Genomic DNA, 20339 nt, shown 5'->3' on the forward strand with positions numbered 1-20339 from the left:
AGAGTGGTGCTGTGGCTTAAGTGGATAAAACCCTAGTTTTGAGAAAGACCAAAGACAATGCTCAGGCCCTGACTTTAAGCCCCAGGACTGGCAAAAAAAGAAAAAAGAAAAATGAATGGAAGATATGACAGACCACTCACAAAAAACTCAAAATAACCATTATGAAAAATACACAGGACACTAGTGATTAAGTGAAGTAAAATACAGACTAGAATAGTAGGCATTATATTTCTTAACTAGAAAATTGTCTTAATACACATGAGAAATTGGTTAATAATACATATAAACTGATATAATTTCTTGTGGAAGGCAATTTGGCAGTTTCTCAAATAAGCTTTATTTCTAGGCTTTTAATCAAAAGAATTATGAATTTATGAAAATATTTATAGGTTAAAAAAGCTTATAAAATGTTATTGGCAAAATTTTAAACACAGATACAATAAAAGGAAAGTACCCAAATTATGTCAGCTATTAAGTCAGCTGGCTGGAAAAAAAACACACAACCAGGGCTGGAAATGCGGCCTGGTAGTAGAATGCTTGCCTAGCATGCATGAAGCCCTGGTTCAAATCCTTAGTACCACATAAACAAAAATCTGGAGGTGGCGCTGTAATGCAAGTAGTGGAGTGCTAGACTTGAGCAAAAAGCTCAATGCCCAGGTCCTGAGATCAAGCCCCAGGACTTGGTGGAAGGGGTGGGGAGGGGAGGAATACCACATACAACTATGATAGCCAGCTTTACTCTGAATGTACAAAGCCCTAGGATCAGATACTAAAGCATTCAGATCCATTCACTCTCATGTTCTCCTAGAGAATACCCATCTGTGATATTGTGCATATTGTGGTCTTCACCTAGTTTCCTAGCATATAGTTCTTATAATTTTTCAAGTCTTTGGAGTGAAGATTGTCTTATGTAATGCGAATGTGATGATGGGTAACTGTGGTCCCTAGAGAGCATCATTGGTATGGGGCTGGCCAATATACAAGGTACATTAAAGAGTATCTTACCTTCAATCTCTAGGGAGAAAAAGGTGCTAAAGGTACATTAGGAAGTGTCTTACATTCAGTCTCTAGGGAGAAAAAGGTGCTTAAGGTTGAGCTATTTACCAATGGCCAATGATTCAATTATACCTACATGATGAAGCCTTCATTGGACAAACCTACAAGGATAAGTTGGAGGAACTGCAGATATAGGGAGCTGAACATACAGAAGTTCCTGGAGGGGTGTTAAACTGAATGTGCATAGACTAGATGCTTTAATAAGCTTTGAAATAACTCTCACTTTAAAAACAAAATCAAAGACATTTCCCCTTGACTTTACATATACCCTTACAACTCATCGTCAGAGTAATATGTCTCATTAGAATAGTCAATGCTTGTGGAGTGTTTGCCTAGCAAGTACAAGCCCCAAGTTCAAAGCTCTAGTTCCACTACCATATATCCAAGAATATCAACACTTGGTATCTCCATTCCTCCAATGTTCTATTCAGACATATCTAAGCTCTTATCAGCAACAACCCACTATTATTAAGTGACCAGTGTGCACCGGGCTTCCAAAGCCATTCAATGCTTACTTTTCATCTTACTTAAAAGCATCATGTAGCATCTTTGGTTACTTCTTCACTAAAATAATTTTTTGGGGGTGTTGGTACTGTGGCTTCAACTGAGGGCTTGTAACTCTTAGCTTTTTTTTTTTAATATTTTTTTTTATTGTAATTAGTAAAAGGGTTACATGATATTTGCCAGATAGAAGGTGCATTAATTCACATACATTGATACCCTTTCACATGTCTTGGTACCCGTATCCCTCCCCCCACTCTTAGCTTTTTTACTCAAGGGTAGTGCTCTAATAGTTGAGCTCCACTTCCAAGTTTTTGCTGCTTAATGATGGTAAGAACTTTCCTGCCTAGGCTGGTTTCGAATCACTAGCCTCAGATGTCAGCCTCTAGAGCAGCTAGAATTACATATGTATCACTGGCACATGGCAGCTCGAAACTTGTTATTTTCTTCTAGTCTGGCTTCCAGAAAAACTACGCTGCATATCTAGTTGATATAAAAAGGGTTACTTGGTAGCTGTTACTTCTAAGTTTCTTTTGCTAATTCTTTCTCATTATAGACTTCTAAATAATAGGCATGTTCTAGGGCCCTTGTGCATGCTAGGCAAGTAATCTACTCCCACATTCCCAGCCTGTCCTTTTACTTCAATATACTCACACTTTTTTTTTTTTTTTTTTTTGTGGGTCATGAGGCATGAACTTGGCCTGAGTGCTGTCCCTAAGCTCTTCAGCTCAATTCTACCACCCTACCCCTGGGCCTTGAGCTGAATTTTCAGCTCAAGGAAGTGAGCCAAGCCTCACTTCCAGTTCTCTAGAGGTTAACTGGAGATAAGAGTCTTCTTTTGTATCCAGGCTAGCTTTGAACCTTGATCCTCAGATCTCAGTCTAGAGTAGCTAGGATTACAGGCATGAGCCACCTTGCCTGGCTTTATACTCACTCTTTTTTTTTTTTTTTTTGCCAGTCCTGGGCTTGAGCTCAGGGCCTGAGCACTGTCCTTGGACTTTCTCAAGGCTAGAGCTCTTCCGCTTGAGCCTCAGCACCACTTCCAGCTTTTTTGCTATGTATGTGGTACCGAGGAATCAAACCCAGGTATTCGTGCATGCTAGGCAAGCACTTTAACCACTAGGCCAAACTCCCGGCCCCTACACTCACTCTTATAGTAATATTATCTAGCCTGGAGGGTCTAAATACCTATTTCACTGATGACTGATGACTTATTTCACTGAACACTGATGGAGATGCCAAACAGGCGTTTCTAACTGAATATTAACAGCCACTACATTTAATTGGTGTCTGCACAGAAGAAAAAAGGGAAATGGGAGTAGCAGTCAATGAACAAGAAAACAGACAACAAATGCTTCATAGGAAGTGTGGTAGGCTAACTTCATAATAAGTACAAAGTACCCACAATCAGAACTGGAAGAATCTGCTGATAGCAGAATATGTGCTTTATTTTAAAAATCACAAATATTAAATTGTGTGTGCATGCATGTGTGCACACTTGTACATGCTGATACGGGAATCTGAACTCAGGGCCTGAGAATTGTTCCTTAGTTTTTAGACAATGCTTGCACTCTACTGCTTAAGCCATAGCTTCACTTTCAGCTTTTTTGTGGTTAACAGGACATGAGTGGTTAACAGGATTTTCCAGTCTGGGCTGGCTTCAAACCCTGAACTTCAGATCTCAGCCTCTGAGTAGCTACGAGTACAGGCATGAGTCAACTATCACCCAGGTAGAAATACTAAAATTTTAATGAATAAAAATATAAAACTTATACTCGGGCTTATACAATAAATCTTCCTCATTCATGGATTTACTCCACACCAAGCATGGTCCAAGTATTGATACACTCCAACTCCTAAGCTGTAGTTAAACCATTGTGTGATCTGTTGTTTCCCTGCCATCAACCTTTTCTTTCTTTCTTTTTGTATGTATACACTGGTACTATGGCTTGAACTCAGAGCCTAGCTGTTGTTCTTTAGTTTTTTTGCTCAAGGATGGAACTTTCATTACTTTTACAGCTCCACTTCTGGCTTTTTGTTGATTAACTGGAGATAAGAGTCTTATAAACTTTTCTGCCTTGGGTGGTTTTGAACCATGATCCTCAGATCTCAGCCTCTTGAGTAAGGAGGATTACATGCATGAGCTACTGGCACATGGCTCCCTACCCTCAATTTTGTGAAAACATACATTCCTAAAAGCAAAGTAAAAGCCAATGTGTTTAAGTGATTAAGTAAAAATCTTAAGATTTGTTAAAAAAGACTGTGTGTCTTTACTAGTGTTATGGAAAACAAAACAAACAAAAAAAAGAACCAAGCATCTGCACTACAGAAGCTAAACTCTATCCATCCTGAACATGCATTATTTTTCCTCAATTGTGGTCTCCTTGGAACCATATACCTAGGGATACTAAGAGTCTACTGTAACAAATATTCATTGAATGAATACATTAACTACTTTCATCTGTGAATATATATTTCTCTAAGGTGTACCTGATAAAACACAGTGAAAGCTTTCACATTTTTTTGAAAGAAGGATAACATTAATTTGAATAATTTGTCATATACTCATAAGAATCTATATTTGGCCCCATGCAAAGATGCTATTAGCTGTGATGTACAGTGAAATATATTTGTTGACTGAGTACTATCAACATGTACATATATGTATGTATGATAAAAAACAATTTTCTGAAGTGGTATTTTTTGTTTGTTTTTGTCAGTCCTGGGACTTGAACTCAGGGCCTTGGGCTTTCCTCAAGGCTAGAGCTCTACCACTTGAGCCACAGCATCACTTTCAGCTTTCTATGTATGTGGTACCGAAAAATCAAATCTGGGTCTACGTGCATGGTAGGCAAGCACTCTATCATTAGGAAAAACTCCTTTATATATATATTTTCCTTACTACTCTGCCAACACTTCGATGTTTTTATCCCAGTGAGGTTTTTTGTTGTTATTTGTTTTGGGAGCAAGAGTGTGAGTGCACAAGTATGGAAATCTATAGTATGGAAACACTGCTATGTCTGAGATGTTGCCTTAGACAAAACACTTACGTCTGCCTTCATTTCTTTTTTCATTTATAAACTATTATACCAGCTTTTTAAAATATTAAATGAATTTATAAAATATTGTCTAAGACATAGTGAATGTTTTATAAATGTTTATTATTCATATAGTTGCTATTATTTGTCAAAGTTCAGGAGTCTGAGTCCACAAATAAAAGAAAAACTTTTTCAGTGAGCTAAAAATTAGATGTAAAAAAGTACTACTATGAAAACAGACTAGGGAACTGGGAGTTTGGCCTAGTGTTAGAATGCTTATCTAGCATGCATGAAGACCAGGGTTCAATTATTCGGTACCACATACATAGAAAAAGCCGGAAATGGTGCTATGGCTCAAGTGGTAGAGCTCTAGCCTTGTGAAAACCCAAAGACTGTGTTCAGGATGAGTTCAAGCCCCAGAACTGGCAAAAAAAAAAAAAAAAAAAAATCAAAAATCAAAACACACGCACACACACACACACACACACACACACACAAACACACTAGGAAGGGAAGTGTTACATTCCACATTCATTAAAAATAAATCTTAATAACTAAACACAGGTTTTGGTTTTTTGTTTTGTTTTGTTTTTGCCACAGCTTCAAGTACTGCTTACCTATAATGTCATTTCTCATTGCTTCTGTAATTGGAATTGGTTTAGCAGCATCTGGAGATATGTATTTGGTAAAAGTATTCACTGCATCTTGTTCTATACCTGCAAAGAAGGGAAAAACTTCTAAATGAAACAGTAACTTGGATCATAGCAATGAACTATATTCACAAACAATAGGACTTTGCAGAATAAGCTTCCATCAAAGAGGTGTTTCTGAGCCTGGCACTGTTAGTTCATGCCAGTAAACATAGCTCCTCAGAGGCTGAGATCCGAAGATCATGATGGGAAGCTTACCCACCAGGTAGGAAAGTCCATAAAATTCTCATCTCTAACCACTAAAAAGTTGGAAGCAGAACTTGGTTCAAATAGCAGAGCACTAGCTTTGAGTAAAAATAAAAAACTCAGTTCAGCAGGCCCTGACTGGCACAACAAAACAAAACAAAAAATATGCTTCTAAGCTTATAATCCCAGCTACTCAGGGGGCTGAGATCTGAGGACTGTGGTTGGACTCCAGCCCAGGGAGACAAATCCAACAGATATCTTTTTTAAGCAAAAATCTAAAAGTGAAAATAAGGTTCAAGTGGTGGAGCAATAGCCTTTACTGTCCATAAAAGAAGTCAAGCCTGGAGCAAAGTATGAGGCCAGGAGTTCAAGCTCTAGTTACAGCATCGAGCTCAAAGCCCAATACTGTCAAAAAGCCTTATCTATACTAATTAAGACATTAGAAATAAGTTATATAGTCAATTAAAATAGTAAACAGGTGTTTAATATAAAAATTTCTGTAAAAAATAACTTTTTCAAAGTTAAAGAAGTTGGTGAGAAGGCATTATCATCCTCAAATCGGTTGGCATTGATAACAAACTACTGTAAACTACTGGATTTTAGTATTCTATCTTGTGCCATGCTGTGTGTGTGTGTGTGTGTGTGTGTGAGAGAGAGAGAGAAAAAGAGAGAGAGATAGACAGAGAGAGAGAGAGAGAGAGAGAGAGAGAGAGAGAGAGAGAGAGAGAGAGAGAGAGTGTGTGTGTGTGTGTGTGTGTGTGTGTGTGTGTGTGTGTGTGTGTATTCTGAGGCTTGAACTCAGGGCTTAGGTGTCATCCCTGAGCTTGAGCTCAGGGCCTGAGCACTGTCCTTGGGCTTTCTCAAGGTCAGTGTTCTACCATTTCCACCTTTTTCTATGTATGTAGTACTGAGAAATCCAACCTTGGTCTTCGTGCATGCTAGGCAAGCACTCTACCACTAGGTCAAACTCCTGGCCCCATCCCTGAGCTTCTTTTGCCTGAATCAAGTGTTGTATCACTTCAGCCAAAGTGATACTTTGGCTTTTTCTGAGAAGTTTATTGGAGATAAGAGTCTCATGCACTTTCCTGCCTCAGCTGGCCTAAAGCCATGATTCTCAGATTTTAGCTTCTTTTCTAAGTAACTAGGATTACAGATGTGTGAGCTATCAGTGCTCAGCTTGTCATACTGTTTTGATTGAAGTATATATTAAGAAATATAGCCAAGAAAACCAGAATTTGAAAGCTTTTTTAGATAACTATGGATATTCTATTTTCATACTACCTCAGTATTTGCCAAGTAGTAATTTTTCTTGCTTTGGACCTTTTGTTCCTGACTAGTACTTTACCACTTGAGCTTGCCCAGGCTAGCTTTGGATCTTCATCCTCAGATCCCAGCCTTCTGAGTAGCTAGAATTATAGGAGTGAGCCACCAGAACCTTGATTGGAGGTGTGGCTTAAGTGCTAGAGTCCCAGCTGTGAGCAGGAAAGCTGAGTGACATCAAGAGGCCCTGAACTCAAGCCTCTCTACCTGCATGTAAGAAAAAAAAAATTCAAGAATTCTATGAAAACTTACTAGAAGTAATAAGTGAGGCTAAAAAAGTCAGACTACAGCAGGTGTGGTGGAGCTCATGACTGTAATCCTAGCTACTCTGTAGGCTGAGCTCTGAGGACCACTGTTCAAAGCCAGCCTGGGCAGTAAAGAACATGAGACTCTTATCTCCAATTAATCTCTAGAAAATGGGAAGTAGGGCTGAGGCTCAAGGGGAAGGGTGGTAGCTTTGAGCTGAAGAGCTCAGGGACAACGCTGAGTCCCAGTCCCACCACGCACAAAAAAAAAAAAAAAGGTCAAACTACAATAACAGGAATAAAAATTTAAAAGAAAGTGTTAAGCAATAGAATTCACAAAAGCATCAAAAACTGCAGTAGGAATTTTGGTTTCTGGTTTTCCTATAGATGTTCACAAGGTTATGCTATAATTTATATGGAAAAAAATTCTAGAAACTTTGAACGAAACTAACTTGGTGGTAACTAATACTTCCATGACCAAAGTAGAAAGGTAATTCAGTGGGTTAAGTGTATCTTCCAATAAATGATGTTGGAAAATTAGATATTGATTTGTAAAAGTAAAAAACAATACAAAACAAAATCCTTGATCCAACCATCACAAACATACAATTTTAATTCATTTAAAATATAATCAGATTTTTTTTTTTTTTTTTTTTTTTTTTGCCAGTCCTGGGCTTGAGCTCAGGGCCTGAGTGTCCTTGGACTTTCTCAAGGCTAGAGCTCTACCACTTGAGCCTCAGCCTCAGCACCATTTCTGGCTTTTTCGTATGTATGTGGTACCAAGGAATGGAATCTGGTCTTCGTGCACGCTAGGCAAGCACTCTACCACTAGGCCAAACTCCCAGCCCCTCAGAATTCTTTTAAAACTCAACATTAATTGCTGTGCACTAATGGCTCATGCCTGGAATCCTAGCTACTGAGAAGGCTGAGATCTGAGAATTACAGTTTGAAGCCATACTAGGCAGAAAAGTCTGTGAGACTCTATATTCCAATAAACCACTGAAAAAGCAAAAGCAGAGGTATGGCTCAAGCGGTAGAGCATTAGCCTTGAGTGAAAAACTAAGTGAGAGAGCAAGAGGCCCAGAGCTCAAGCCCCAGTGCCAGTACTGAAAGTCCCAACATTAATAAAACAGACGGGGCTGGGAATGTGGCCCAGTAGTACAATGCTTGCCTAACATGCATGAATCCCTGGGCTCGGTACATTACACAGAAAAAGTCAGAAGTAGTGCTATGGCTCAAGTGGTAGAGTACTAGCCTTGAGAAAGCCCGAGGACAGTGCCCAGGCCCTGAATTCAAGACCTAGAACTGTTGTGAGCGTGCGCACAGACACACACACACACAGACACACACACACACAGACATACACAGTTCAATATACTATGAGGATAGAGTTGAATAATTCATGAAAGAACATACACAAATAACAAATGAATGTATTTAAAACAAAACAAAACAAAACATGGAAACATCATTTGACAGTAGACAAAGCAAATCACAATGAGATGCCACTATATCTCTATCAGATGGCTAAACCTCAAATTAGCAACACTAACAGCACTAACTAATCACAAGAAATGGAATAACTAGGTTGAACATACTGGAGCTGTGAAAGAAAAATTATACAATCTATATTGTCTTACAGACATTAGCAGGAAACCTACTACTAAATATTTACCCTCCAAGTAAAACTATATTCACATCAAACCCAGCACAGAAATGCTTATAGTTGTTCTACATGTAAGAGCCAACAACCAGAAATAATCTAATAGTCCAATAGTCAATAACACAGTATATCAGACAATGAATACTACTTAGCAAAAAAAATTAATGAACTACTGATATAGTCAACATGGATTGACTTCAAAGCTCTCTTACTAAATAGGAGAAAACCATAAATCCACTTACATGATATCCCAAAAAAGGATAAACTATTGAATGAAAATAGATTAAGAAAATAGTTTGGCTAACAAATAGAGAAGAAATTGCTATAAAGGTGACAGACTGTTTCTTCATCCTGACTGTGGTGACAGTTACAGGAATCTCTCTATATATAGTTACAGATCTATATTTGTGTTAAAATAAATTCAAGTAAAATAGGAATGATGACAGATGCCTATAATCTTTACTTGAAAAGGCAGGAGATTCAAGAGTTTAGGGCCAGCCTGGGCTACACAGTGAGACCCTGTCTCAAAAACCAGCAAACAAGTATACATTATTAAAAGGTTAAATTTACTATGTACAAAAATTAAAATAGCTGGACACTGGTGGCTCATGCCTGTGATCCTAGGTACTAAGGAGGCTGAGATCTGAGGATTAAGGTTCAAAGCCAGCCCAGGCAGGAAAGTCTGTGAGATTCTTATCTCCAATTAACCACCAAAAAACCAAAAGTGGCACTGTGGCTCAAGTGGTAGAGCACTAACCTTGAGTTGAAGAGCTCAGTGGAGAGCACCTAGGCCCACAGTTCAAGCCCCATGATGGACAAAAAAAAAAAAAAGTAAAAAAAAGTAAAGGGGCTGGCTTAGTGATAAGAGTGCTTGCCTAGCATGCACAAAGACTCAGATTCGATTCCTTGGTACTACCACATACATAGAAAAAGCTGTAAGTGGTGCTATAGCTCAAGAGGCAGAGCTCTAGCCTTGAGCAAAAAGTGTCCAAAGACAGTGCCCAGGCCCTGAGTTCAAGCTCTAGGACTGGGGGGAAAAAAAAAGCATAGCTTAAGTGGTAGAGAGACAGTCATGAATGACACAGCACTAGGCCCTAGCTCAAAAAATAACCAATGTAGCCGGGCCTGGTGGCTCATACCAGGCTGAGAATCGAAGTTCAAAGCCAGCCCAGGCATTAAAGAAAGTGTGAGACTCATCTCCAATTAATCACTAGAAAAAAGGAAGTGAGGCTGTAGCTTAGGAGTAGGGTGGTAGTCTGGAGCTGAAGAGCTCAGGGACAGCACCCAGGCCTAGAGTTCAAGCTCCATGACCCACAAAAAAAAAAAAAAAAGTAAAAAAAGCAAATGAGGCATCACTTGGTATAGTGGTAGCCAACTAGCCAAAACATAAGATAAAGAGTTTGAGTCTCCATCTGAGACCTATAAAAAGAAGAAAGAGCAAATAAAATGGCTCAACTAGTAGAATGTTTGGTAACTGTGAGACCCTGAACTCATACCAAGAAAAACAAAAAGTTTAGTCTTCAAAGTGTGGTAAAATAGCAATACAACTGACACAGAGAGGAAATAACTATCTGGATGATGATGGTTTGATTTCCAAATCTATGAAAGGAAAAGCGTAACTCTGATTCTACTACCTTTGTCAGTTCTAACATACCTCCTAGAGGATGAAGTCTCTCAGACATCTCTCCTGTTCCTTTTACATATACTAGGCTGATTTTCCCCCAATTTGCAAGCTATTAAAGGAGAAAAGATAGTATTCTAATCCTTTTACTATTCCTCATTTTAGATATGAATGAAAAAAAAAAGAGAAAGTCACTTACTTTTCATTAGTTTTCCTGACAATTCTTTCAATGGAGAAGAGGTAATATTCCTACTGGCTACTGTAAGTTTGGAAGAGGATTCTTGGGTATCCAGTGAAACTTGATGAGCTCCTTCTCTGGCCATTTCAAGGAGAGAATGAGCACTGTCACATTCCTGGGAAAGCAGTAAATGATTCTGAGTGTTGTTAGTTCTATTATTCAGATCAATTCCTTCGGACTGAGTCATAAGCAATTGGGTAGAGTTAGAATCCTCCAATCTTTTGTCAAGAGACTCAGTTATAAAAGATGCTGTAGTTTGGTGCTTTTTAGATGGAGAGACAGGCTCAGCCAGTGAACTCTGCTTCACTGTGTTCAGACTGTGTGCTCTTATTCGGGACCAAGTTGTAGTGTGAAAACTTTCAGCCTCTAGCCAAAATTTAACCAAATGCTCCATTCTCCGAAGTTCCATGAACTGAACGAAATATGGGAGGACAACACTGTCATGCAAGACTTGTTCAAGAGTTTTTGAAAGACTTGATTTGGTCTCTTGAGTCTGGTAGTCCAGACAAGATCTGCCTAAAAGATAGAAGCAAAAGAATCAGCAGCTTGGTAACAAATGATTTCAGATCTAACATTAGCCAATCACTTTTAGTTACTGTAGTACTGTAGGTCTTGAATAAACTTTGCTTCTAGAAATTAAAATGAGTAAAGAATTAAAAGTACTATGGTTCTAGTTTGTAAATATGACAAAGAAAACAAACTGTCTAAAATTTACTTTCAATTATTGAAAAGTACTTTGTTACTCAATCCTCACATCTCTTTCAGTAACAAATCTGACCACAGATTGATTGATTTTTATTTTAGTGGCACGGGGGATTTACTTCAGACCCTCATCTCTTGAGGCACTTGCGTATAGTCTTATTTTTCAAACTGTGTTTTAATATTGCCCAGGCTGGCCTCCATCTTCATCCACCTTTGTCTTCCTTTCAAGTAGCTGACTCCATAGTCATTTGTTACCCCATCAGATTGTCTTCTAACTTCTATTTGGGTTGGCATTGACTGTGATCTTCCTGTGAGGTTATAGGCATGCACCACTACACTCCTAACTATGCAAAATCTTCAAAAAAAAAAAAAAAAAAAAGATGACTGAATGCTGGGCACTGGTGGTGCTACAAAGAGGCTGGGATCAGAGGATTATGGTTCAAAGCCAGCTCAGGAATAAAAGTCCTGGTGAGATCCTTATCTCAGATTATCTATCAGAAAACGAAGTGGAGCTGTGATTTAAAGTAGTAAAGCACTAGCTTTGAGCAAAAGAGCTTTAGGACAGAATACAGGCCCTGGGTTCAAGCCCCATGACTGACAAAACATATAAAGTAAAAATAGAATCTAGAACTAGTATTGGCATTGGTGCGCGTCCACACACTGAATTCAAGTCCTAGTACAAGTATCAAATGGAAATGCTATGCCCAATGGAATCATTTGTTTTGTGACCTTTCGAGAATAGTTCATCTCTAAGCGTAATTCTCCTGAGATTTGTTCTTTTTTATTCGCAAATACTATTTCAGTTAAAAAAAAAACTTGCTGAAAGACACTTTTTCACTATTAAGCTGCCATGAATGTTCATCTACAGGTTTTGGGTTTTTTTTTTGTGGGTCATGGGGCTTGAACTGCACCCAGCTCTAATCTACAGGTTTTTGTGAACAGAAATTTTCAGTTTTCTGAGATAAATGCCAAAGGGTATAATTAGTAGGTCATATGATAATTATTTTACTTCACAAGAAACTGACAAACCATTTTCCAGAGTGGCTATACTATTACACATTCCTATTGGGAAAATGTAGTTTTACTTTGTAACCAATAAACATTCTATCTGCAGTATACTACTGTGTGTCCCACAAAAAAACCTGACATCTGGCCTTTTTTTGGCCAGTCCCGAGGCTTGAACTCAGGGCCTGAGTATATCCTTGGGCTTTTTCAAGGCTAGCACCATTTGAGTGGACCACTTTCAGCTTTTTCTGTGTATGTGGTACTGAGGAATGGAACCAGGGTATTCGTGAATTCTAGGCAAGCACTCTACCCCTAAGCCAAATTCCTGGCTCCAACATCCTGTCTTTGAATATAAAGCAGTTAAGCAGAGCTGTCAAGATGGGGTAGTCTTTTATTTTTTGTTTCAGTAGTAGGGCTTGAACTCAGGGGCTTGCACACTTGCTTATGTGTTCTGCTCAAGGTTAGCACTCTAATACTTGAGCCATACCTCCATTTCCAAGGGGATAATCTTTTTATTTCTTGGGGGGGAGGGTGGGAGGAGGAATAGTCTTATTGCAAGTCAATTCAATTATGAATTTTGCTCCATTTACACTACCATTATGCAAATGCAGAAATTTGAGGAACATTTAGAAAAAAAGAATCTCCTGCTAAGAGCAGTGGCTCAAGCCTGTAATCCTAGCTACTCAGGAGGTTGACATCTGAGGATCACAGTTCAAAGCCAGCCCGGCACTACAGACTGTGAGACTCTAATCTCCAATTAACATCTAGAAAATAGGAAGTGGCACTCTGGTTCTAAGCAGTAGGGCAGTAGCCTTGAGCTGAAGAGCTCAGAGACAGCACCTACTCTGAGTTCAAGTCCCACAACCGACAAAAAAAAAAATCTCCTATATTTAACAAGGATGTGACTATACATATACATTATGTGTACTGCTTTTATCACTTTAACGTATCTTTGACATTACAGTTTTTCATAAGTCTTTAACATAGCTACATTGTATACCAGAATGAGGAAACTACAATTTGACTATTTCTTTACCCACAAATATTTTGTGTTCTTCCTGATTTTTGCTATCATGAACAATACTGTATGAAGTACCTTATGTATACTTACATATACTCTTCGTATGTGTTTTAGCATATCTTATATCTAAGGTCTTCTCTAAATGGCATGCACATATTACACAAATGTATGCATATATACCCAGACACACCCCTCTAGCATATGACAGTCACTTACCTAGGTCCCCAAAATGAGCAGCCTCCATATGACTTGGCTGCTTCTTAAGTGTTGCTGTCCTGCTACTTGAAAAGGAGTCCATGTTGGCAGAAATGGCATTGATTGCAACATGACTTGGTCCTGCAGCCTCCAGCAAGGCATGATTTTTAGTGCTTTTTTGTGGGGAATGTACAGATATTGAAGCTATAATTTTTCAAAAAAAAATCATTAAAAAATTGATACAAGTTGATAACATAAAGCTCTCCTAAAAGCTGTTAAGAAAACTTTGATTAGATTTTCTAACATTTTACTTAAGCAATACACTAAAAAAAAAAATAATTCAATCAGGTAGGGCACTGGAAAGCAAACATTCCAAAGTAAGTATTTATAACTTTCAAAATACTGTATCACATATAGAACTTGAGCTGCATGCCAGTGGCTCACATCTGTACTCCTAGCTATTCTGGGGACTAAGATATGAAGATAGAGGTTCAAAATCAGCCCAGGCAGGAAAGTCCATGTGACTCTTATCTCCAATTAACCTCAAAAAGCCAAAAGTGGAGCTGTGGCTCAAGTAGACAGTTACCCAGCCCTGTGTTCAAATCTTAGGACCGCCACTGGCACACACACACATACGAACAAAAAACTTGAAAGAGGTAACTGTCTCAGACTAACTCTTTGACCTGAACTCTGATCTTATGTGTCTATTTATTACTGGACATTCCTACTTTGATTTTGCCATCTTAAGCCAAACATACCAAACTAAACTAATTCTTCTAATTAACCTATGTTCAGCCCTCAAGTTTCCAAAGCCTCAAACCATGGTCCAATTCTTTTCCGCTGAATTGGTTTACCTGTCATCATCTCTTGATTTTTTCCTTCAGGAGCTTAAACATATACTTACCCGATTATTTTACTCTATTTATTTATTTATTTATTTAGTACAAGCACTCGAGCTTGAACTTGGGATCTCTCGCTTAGTAATTTGTGTTTAAGCTTAAGGCTGGTGCTTTATCATTTAAGCCATGCCGCCACTTCTGGCTTTTTGCTGGTTAATTAGAGATAGAGAATCTTCAACTTGTTTGCCCAGTGGCTTTGAACTGGCATCCCCAGATCTGTCTCCTGAGTATCCAAAATTATAGATAGGCATGAGCCACCAGCACCCAGCTTACATGTTTAACACCATATCCTTAGCACAGGTATTTCTGTTACAAAGAACCTAAAGGATCTCAGGCCTTTATAACTTCTAATAAATAGCACACCGCATAAGTACTCTATTTCAAAGGCCTACAGTGGCTCCTTGTCTTCTTTGGCTCAACTTTCTCTTTTCTGGTCTTCATGACTCTGTATAACCTCATTTCCCTTTCTGCAGAAACTTCCGTTTACTTATCTGCAGGCCCTTCTGCCCAAAATATATTCAGAAACTAAAGAGAAAAAAAAAAAAAGCTAAGCTGGCAGAAGAAAAAGAATCTACTGTTTTTTTTTTTTTTTTAAAGCCAATCTAATTCTTCCACGCTCCCCCACACCCCCGCCCTTCCAATCTTGAAGCTGAAACTAGGCTTGGGCACTGTCCCTGAGCTACTTTTCACTTAAGGCTAGCACTCTACCACCTGAGCCACTCACTTCTGTGATTAATTAGAGGCAAGCATCGATTTTCCTGCTTTGGCTGGCTTCAAACTGCATTCACAAATCTCAATCTCCTGAGTAGCTAGGAGTTGTTAGCCACTGGCACCCAATTTAATTCCTCCTTTGCTGATCTCAAATTCACCTAAACTCCTTATGATACTTTCCTTGGTCAACTGGAGGCCTCTTATGTTTATACTAGATAACAACTGCTATCAACTGGGTACTTGCTACATACTAGCTTTTGTTAGACATTATTGCAATGTTTCTATTTACCTTTAATTTTAACTTTTTGCACCAGTCCTGGGCTTAAACTCAGGGCCTAGGCACTGTCCCTAAGTTTTTTGCTCAAGACTAGTAATCTTTACATCTCCACTTCGGACTTTATAACTGGAGATAAGTCTCATGGACTTTCCTGCTCAAGGCTGGCTTCAAACTATTATCCTTAGATCTCAGCCTATGAGTAAGTACGAATACAAATATGATCCACTGGTGCCAGGCATTTTTTTTCTTTTCTTTTTTTTTTAAAAATATATATCTCCTAACAATCCTGTAGGACTGCTATTTACCTTGTTTTGAAATCGAAGTAAAAATGTAAAAAAAAAAAAAAAAGGCACTAAATAGTTTCCTTACATCTATGAACTAGTAAAGAGTCATTGCATCAGGTAGTATTTCAACCTACATCAGCTACAATTTTTTACCTTTGGTTAGTTAAGTCTACAATCTTAAAATTAGTGAGTGTGTACGTATGTAAACATATAATAAGTGACTCAAAAGCACTTCCCATTCAACTGTATTCCAAGACTGAACATATAATTTTGCAGCGTGGCAAGAAAGAGGTTAACAACCAACCTTCAATTTCTCTCTCCTTCACACTTGATATATAATCAATAACCAAGTTCTATTTACTTCCTACTTTTTCTACTATGCCCAGATCTCTTAAGTCCTACCACTACCAATCTAGCACAAGCCATCTGCCAAATCATTTGATAAATGTTCCGCTCCATTTTCAATCTGTAAATTCAATACAGGGTAGACCCAAGTCTTTTGTACTGTTATAACCATGTGATCTTACTAATGACTAGAACAGAAAAAGTGTGTTATAAATGGTACTTAAGGTTAAGTCCACACTGCTTATATCTTAATGAACTATCATCAAGAGACCTGGGTTCAATTCCTTGGTACCACATATATAGAAAAAAAGTTGGAAGTGGTGCTCTGGCTCAAGTGGCAGAGCTGTAGCCTTGAGGGGAAAAAAAGCCGAAGGACAGTTCTCAAGCTCTGAGTTCAAGCCCCAGGACTGGCAAAAAGGAAAAAAAAAAAAAAGAAAACAGAATGAGGGCTGGGGGTATAGCCTAGTAGTAGAGTGCTTGGCTAATATTCACAAAGCCCTGGGTTCTATTCCTTAACACCACATACACAGAAAAATCCAGACGTGGTACTGTGGCTCAAGTGGTAGATAGCTAGCCTTGAGAAAGCTCAAGGACAATGCCTAGGCACAGGAGTTCAAGTTCCAGGACTGGAAGAAAGGAAGAAAGGAAAGAAGGAAGGAAGGAAGGAAACAAGCATGCAAGCAAGGAGAATGAGGTCAATACTCATACACTCACTGTAAAAATGAAGAATCTGAAGAAAGTTACATAAGTTACTATGATCAGACAGCTGGTAGCAAAATTTAAAATAGAGGACCAGTGTTTAAACTGCTAAAAAATCCAGTTCAGTTTCTTCCTTTACTACAATCAAATGCAGTCTACACAGGCTTCTAATTTCTAACTGCTTTCAACCTTTATCACTACTAGTCACATTTGGCTTATAGAAAAAGCCAGAAGTGGTGCTGTGGCTCAAGTGGTAGAGCTCTAGCTTTGAAAACCCAAGGAGAGTGCCTAGGCCTTGAGTTCAAGGCCCAGGACTGGGAGGAAAAAAAGGCAGTGTAAACTAATATGGAATCTAGTGAGGTTTAACTTATCAAAAATATGCAGACAACCAGGATATGGAAACAAGGTTTCTCTTCTTTGTTTCCCATTCTTTTTATCTTGTTTGTCCGTTTATCTGTCTTTGGGAGGGTAAAGAGGGATACAGAAATAGAGGGACAAAAGGTAAACAAAGGCATCAGTGGTACTCACTAGACACTACGTTGAAAACAAACTTTTCAAATTGTAGCTTGGGACAGGAGGGATAAATTGTAGAGAGGTGACATTATTTGCAAAGAAAAGTAGACAGGCACCGTGGCTCACACCTGTAATCCTTGCTACTCAGGAGGCTGAGATCTGAGGATCACAGTTCAAAGCCAGACAGGGCACAAAAGAATGTGTAAGACTCATTTTCAATAAATCACTAGAAAAAGGGAAATGGGGCTGTGGCGCAGGGGTAGGGCAGTAATCTTGAGCTGAAGAGCTTGGGCCCAATGCCCAGTCCCAAGGGTAGGGAGGTAACCTTGAGCTAAAGAGCTCAGGGGCAGTTCCCAGGCCCAGAGTTCAAGCCCCATGACCAACAAAAAAAAAAAAAGAAAGAAAAAAAAAGGTATTCTTTACCTGGCTGTGTAACAGTAACCCCTGTGTAGATCAACTTTATAATAATGATAAAACTTTTTTAAAAAGCATACAATGAAGTTATAAACTGCATATTCTGGAGGGGTAGCACTGATCAAGATGCACTGCACCTATAATCTGACTTGTTTAATTGAATCTCCTTTGTACAACTACTCTAAATAGCTTCCTTTCTCTAATCTTAAAAATTAATTAATCTCTTTGTGGCAAAGAGACTATAAAAACACTAAATGTTGGCAAATAAACACTGGAAAGAAAAATCTAAGTAGCAGTCTACAGATTCTCTGTAAGTTATATTCATAAAATTTATATAAAGTAATAGCGGGGCACAGTGGCTCATGCCTGTAATCCTAGCTACCTAAGGAGGCTGAGTGCCAGCCCAGGCACTAAAGTCCATGAGACTCTTATCTCCATTAAACACTAGAAAACTAGAAGTAGTGCGGTGGTTCAAGGGGTAGGGAAGTAGCTTTGGGCTCAAGAGCTTAGGGACAGCGCCCAGACCTAGAGTTCAAGCCCCATGACCGACCCCGCCCCCCCAATTATATAAAGTAACTATGGAAACTATTTTCCATTTTACTCCCAGTATACTAGACATAGTAAAATGAATCAAAAATATAGTAGATCTTACAATCTAAAGAAAGCATACAAAAACTTATAAAGACAATATATTAATGCCAACAAAGTTTTACAAATAAATTCCAAATTTAGGGCAATAAAAACTGAAAATTGTAATTATCTACATTTCTGAATAAAAAGAAAATCAAGGCTAATATAGGTGCAAGTGCTTTTCCTGTTGTCAAATTGCTCTTTTGTTTTATGGAATCAAATCAACTAATCACATAGAAAACAAATGTATGAAATGAGGGTTTTAGTTCACTGTAATCATGAGATAGCCAACAAATGCTCAGTGAAAGCATATATTGTGTTAGCTGTTAAAGCGTGTACAGGTTAAAGAGGGAAATGTCACAATCACAAATAATTATAAACTAAGGCAGAAATGATTAAAGCCAAAAGAAGTTAGAGGTTTACAAGAGCTCCTGAATACAAAGCACATTGCTTTTAAACATACTATAATTCAACTGAACTCACCTTTAGTGGGGATGACCTCTGTGGTCTTCTCTTGTTCTTTGCCTTTCACTAGAACACAAAAGGACATCATGACCAACTCCTGCAGTCAGATACCCATCCTACATAGTGTCAAAACACATAGAAGCTGGGCCAGGCACCTGGCCTAGTGGTAGAATGCTCACCTAGCATGCACGAAGTCCTGGGTTTGATTCCTTGGTACCACATACATAGGGAAAAAAAGCTAGAAGTGGTGCTGTGGCTCAAAGGGGTAGCACTCTAGCCTTGAGAAAGCCCAAGGACAGTGCCCAAGCCCAGAGTTCAAGCCCCAGGAGTAGCACGAAAAAAAAACCAGAGAAGCTTGATTTGAACAGATGAATGTTCAAAGCTCGGAAACAATGGGCCATATGACTTTGAGGGGTGAAGGCAGGGCAGCTGTCAAGATTTCTCTCTCTTCTTTTTGGTCAGTCGTGAGGCTTGAACTCTGGGCCTGGGCCCTATCCCTAAGCTCTTCAGCTTAAGGCTAGAGCTCTACCACTTGAGCCACAGTGTCACTTCCATTTTCTGGCAGTTAATTGTAGATAAGAATCTCACAGCCTTTTGTGAGATCTCAGCCTCCTGAGTAGCTAGGATTAAGGAAACCTTTGAATAACATTTAGTCAAAAACTTTGGGAGGAACCAGTTACTAGCTGGTTTCTATAATGATCATATAATCTTCCCTCTAGTACACAAAACAGTGAAAATTCTATGGCAGATAAGCTAACAAGATGTCAGCCAAGAAAGGAATGTGAATGGCAGCTAAAGCCAGAGGAAAACTTTATCACAGAATCTGAAAGAGGACATGACTTTTCTTAAGTTTTCTTTTCCCCGAACATTAAACTTTTAAAAAATCTACCATGTAAAGCTTTTCTTTCTCAAAATAAGAAATCACAAAAATGTGACCATCTGTCTACATGAATTCTGGATATGCAAAACTGGAAGATATTAGGAAATAACTAGCTTTCAAACTATGCTACTCAAGTCAAGCTATCAACAATTCCTTGGGTGTCTAGCCAGGCCTAGACTCTTTATTGTATCAGAAAGGGTAGTGATTCTGCCTTCAAGAAATCTACTCTCAAGCTAGGTGAGGTGGCTCACGCCTGTAATCCTAGCTACTCAGGAGGCTGAGATCTGAGATCACGGTTCAAAGCCAGCCCAGGCACTAAAGACCCAGAGAGACTAATCTCCAACTTACAACTAGAAAACTGGAAATGGTGATATAGCTCAAAGGGTAGGGTGGTAGCCTTGAGCTGAAGAGGTCAGGACAGCACCCAGGCCCAGAGTCCAAGCCCAATGACCAACCAAAAAACAAAAAATTCCACTTTCAGCCAGGCACCAGTGGTTCACACTTGTCATCTTACTCAGTGGGCGAGATCTGAGGACTGAAGTACAAAGTGAACAAATCTAAGCAGCAAAAGGTTGTGTGACTCAAGGGGTAAAGCAAGACTGTTAGGCCCTGAGTTCAGGCCTGAGTACCAAAACATAGAGAAATGTTGGAGACATTGCTTTCAGCCTCCTGAGGAAGTAAGATTATAAGATGGTGCCTGGCAGCTCGCCAAAGAGGATGA

The 20339-nt window shown here is 38.9% G+C and overlaps 1 protein-coding gene across 1 annotated transcript in view; it reads right to left on the reverse strand.

The window, feature by feature from the left end:
• The window catches only part of Akap10 (A-kinase anchoring protein 10), a 61553-nt gene that overhangs the window by 30088 nt on the left and 11126 nt on the right, over positions 1-20339 (reverse strand). The window contains exons 2-5 of the mRNA XM_090349467.1: positions 18757-18804; positions 13523-13705; positions 10540-11094; positions 5213-5311 (exon numbers count right to left, since the gene is read on the reverse strand). Coding sequence (XP_090205593.1) covers positions 5213-5311; positions 10540-11094; positions 13523-13705; positions 18757-18804 — 885 coding nt within the window. The remainder of the gene's footprint in view (positions 1-5212; positions 5312-10539; positions 11095-13522; positions 13706-18756; positions 18805-20339) is intronic.

Source organism: Megascapheus bottae, chromosome 17 (assembly GCF_031878675.1).
Source record: "Megascapheus bottae isolate mThoBot1 chromosome 17, mThoBot2.hap1, whole genome shotgun sequence".
Taxonomy (NCBI): Eukaryota; Metazoa; Chordata; class Mammalia; order Rodentia; family Geomyidae; genus Megascapheus; species Megascapheus bottae.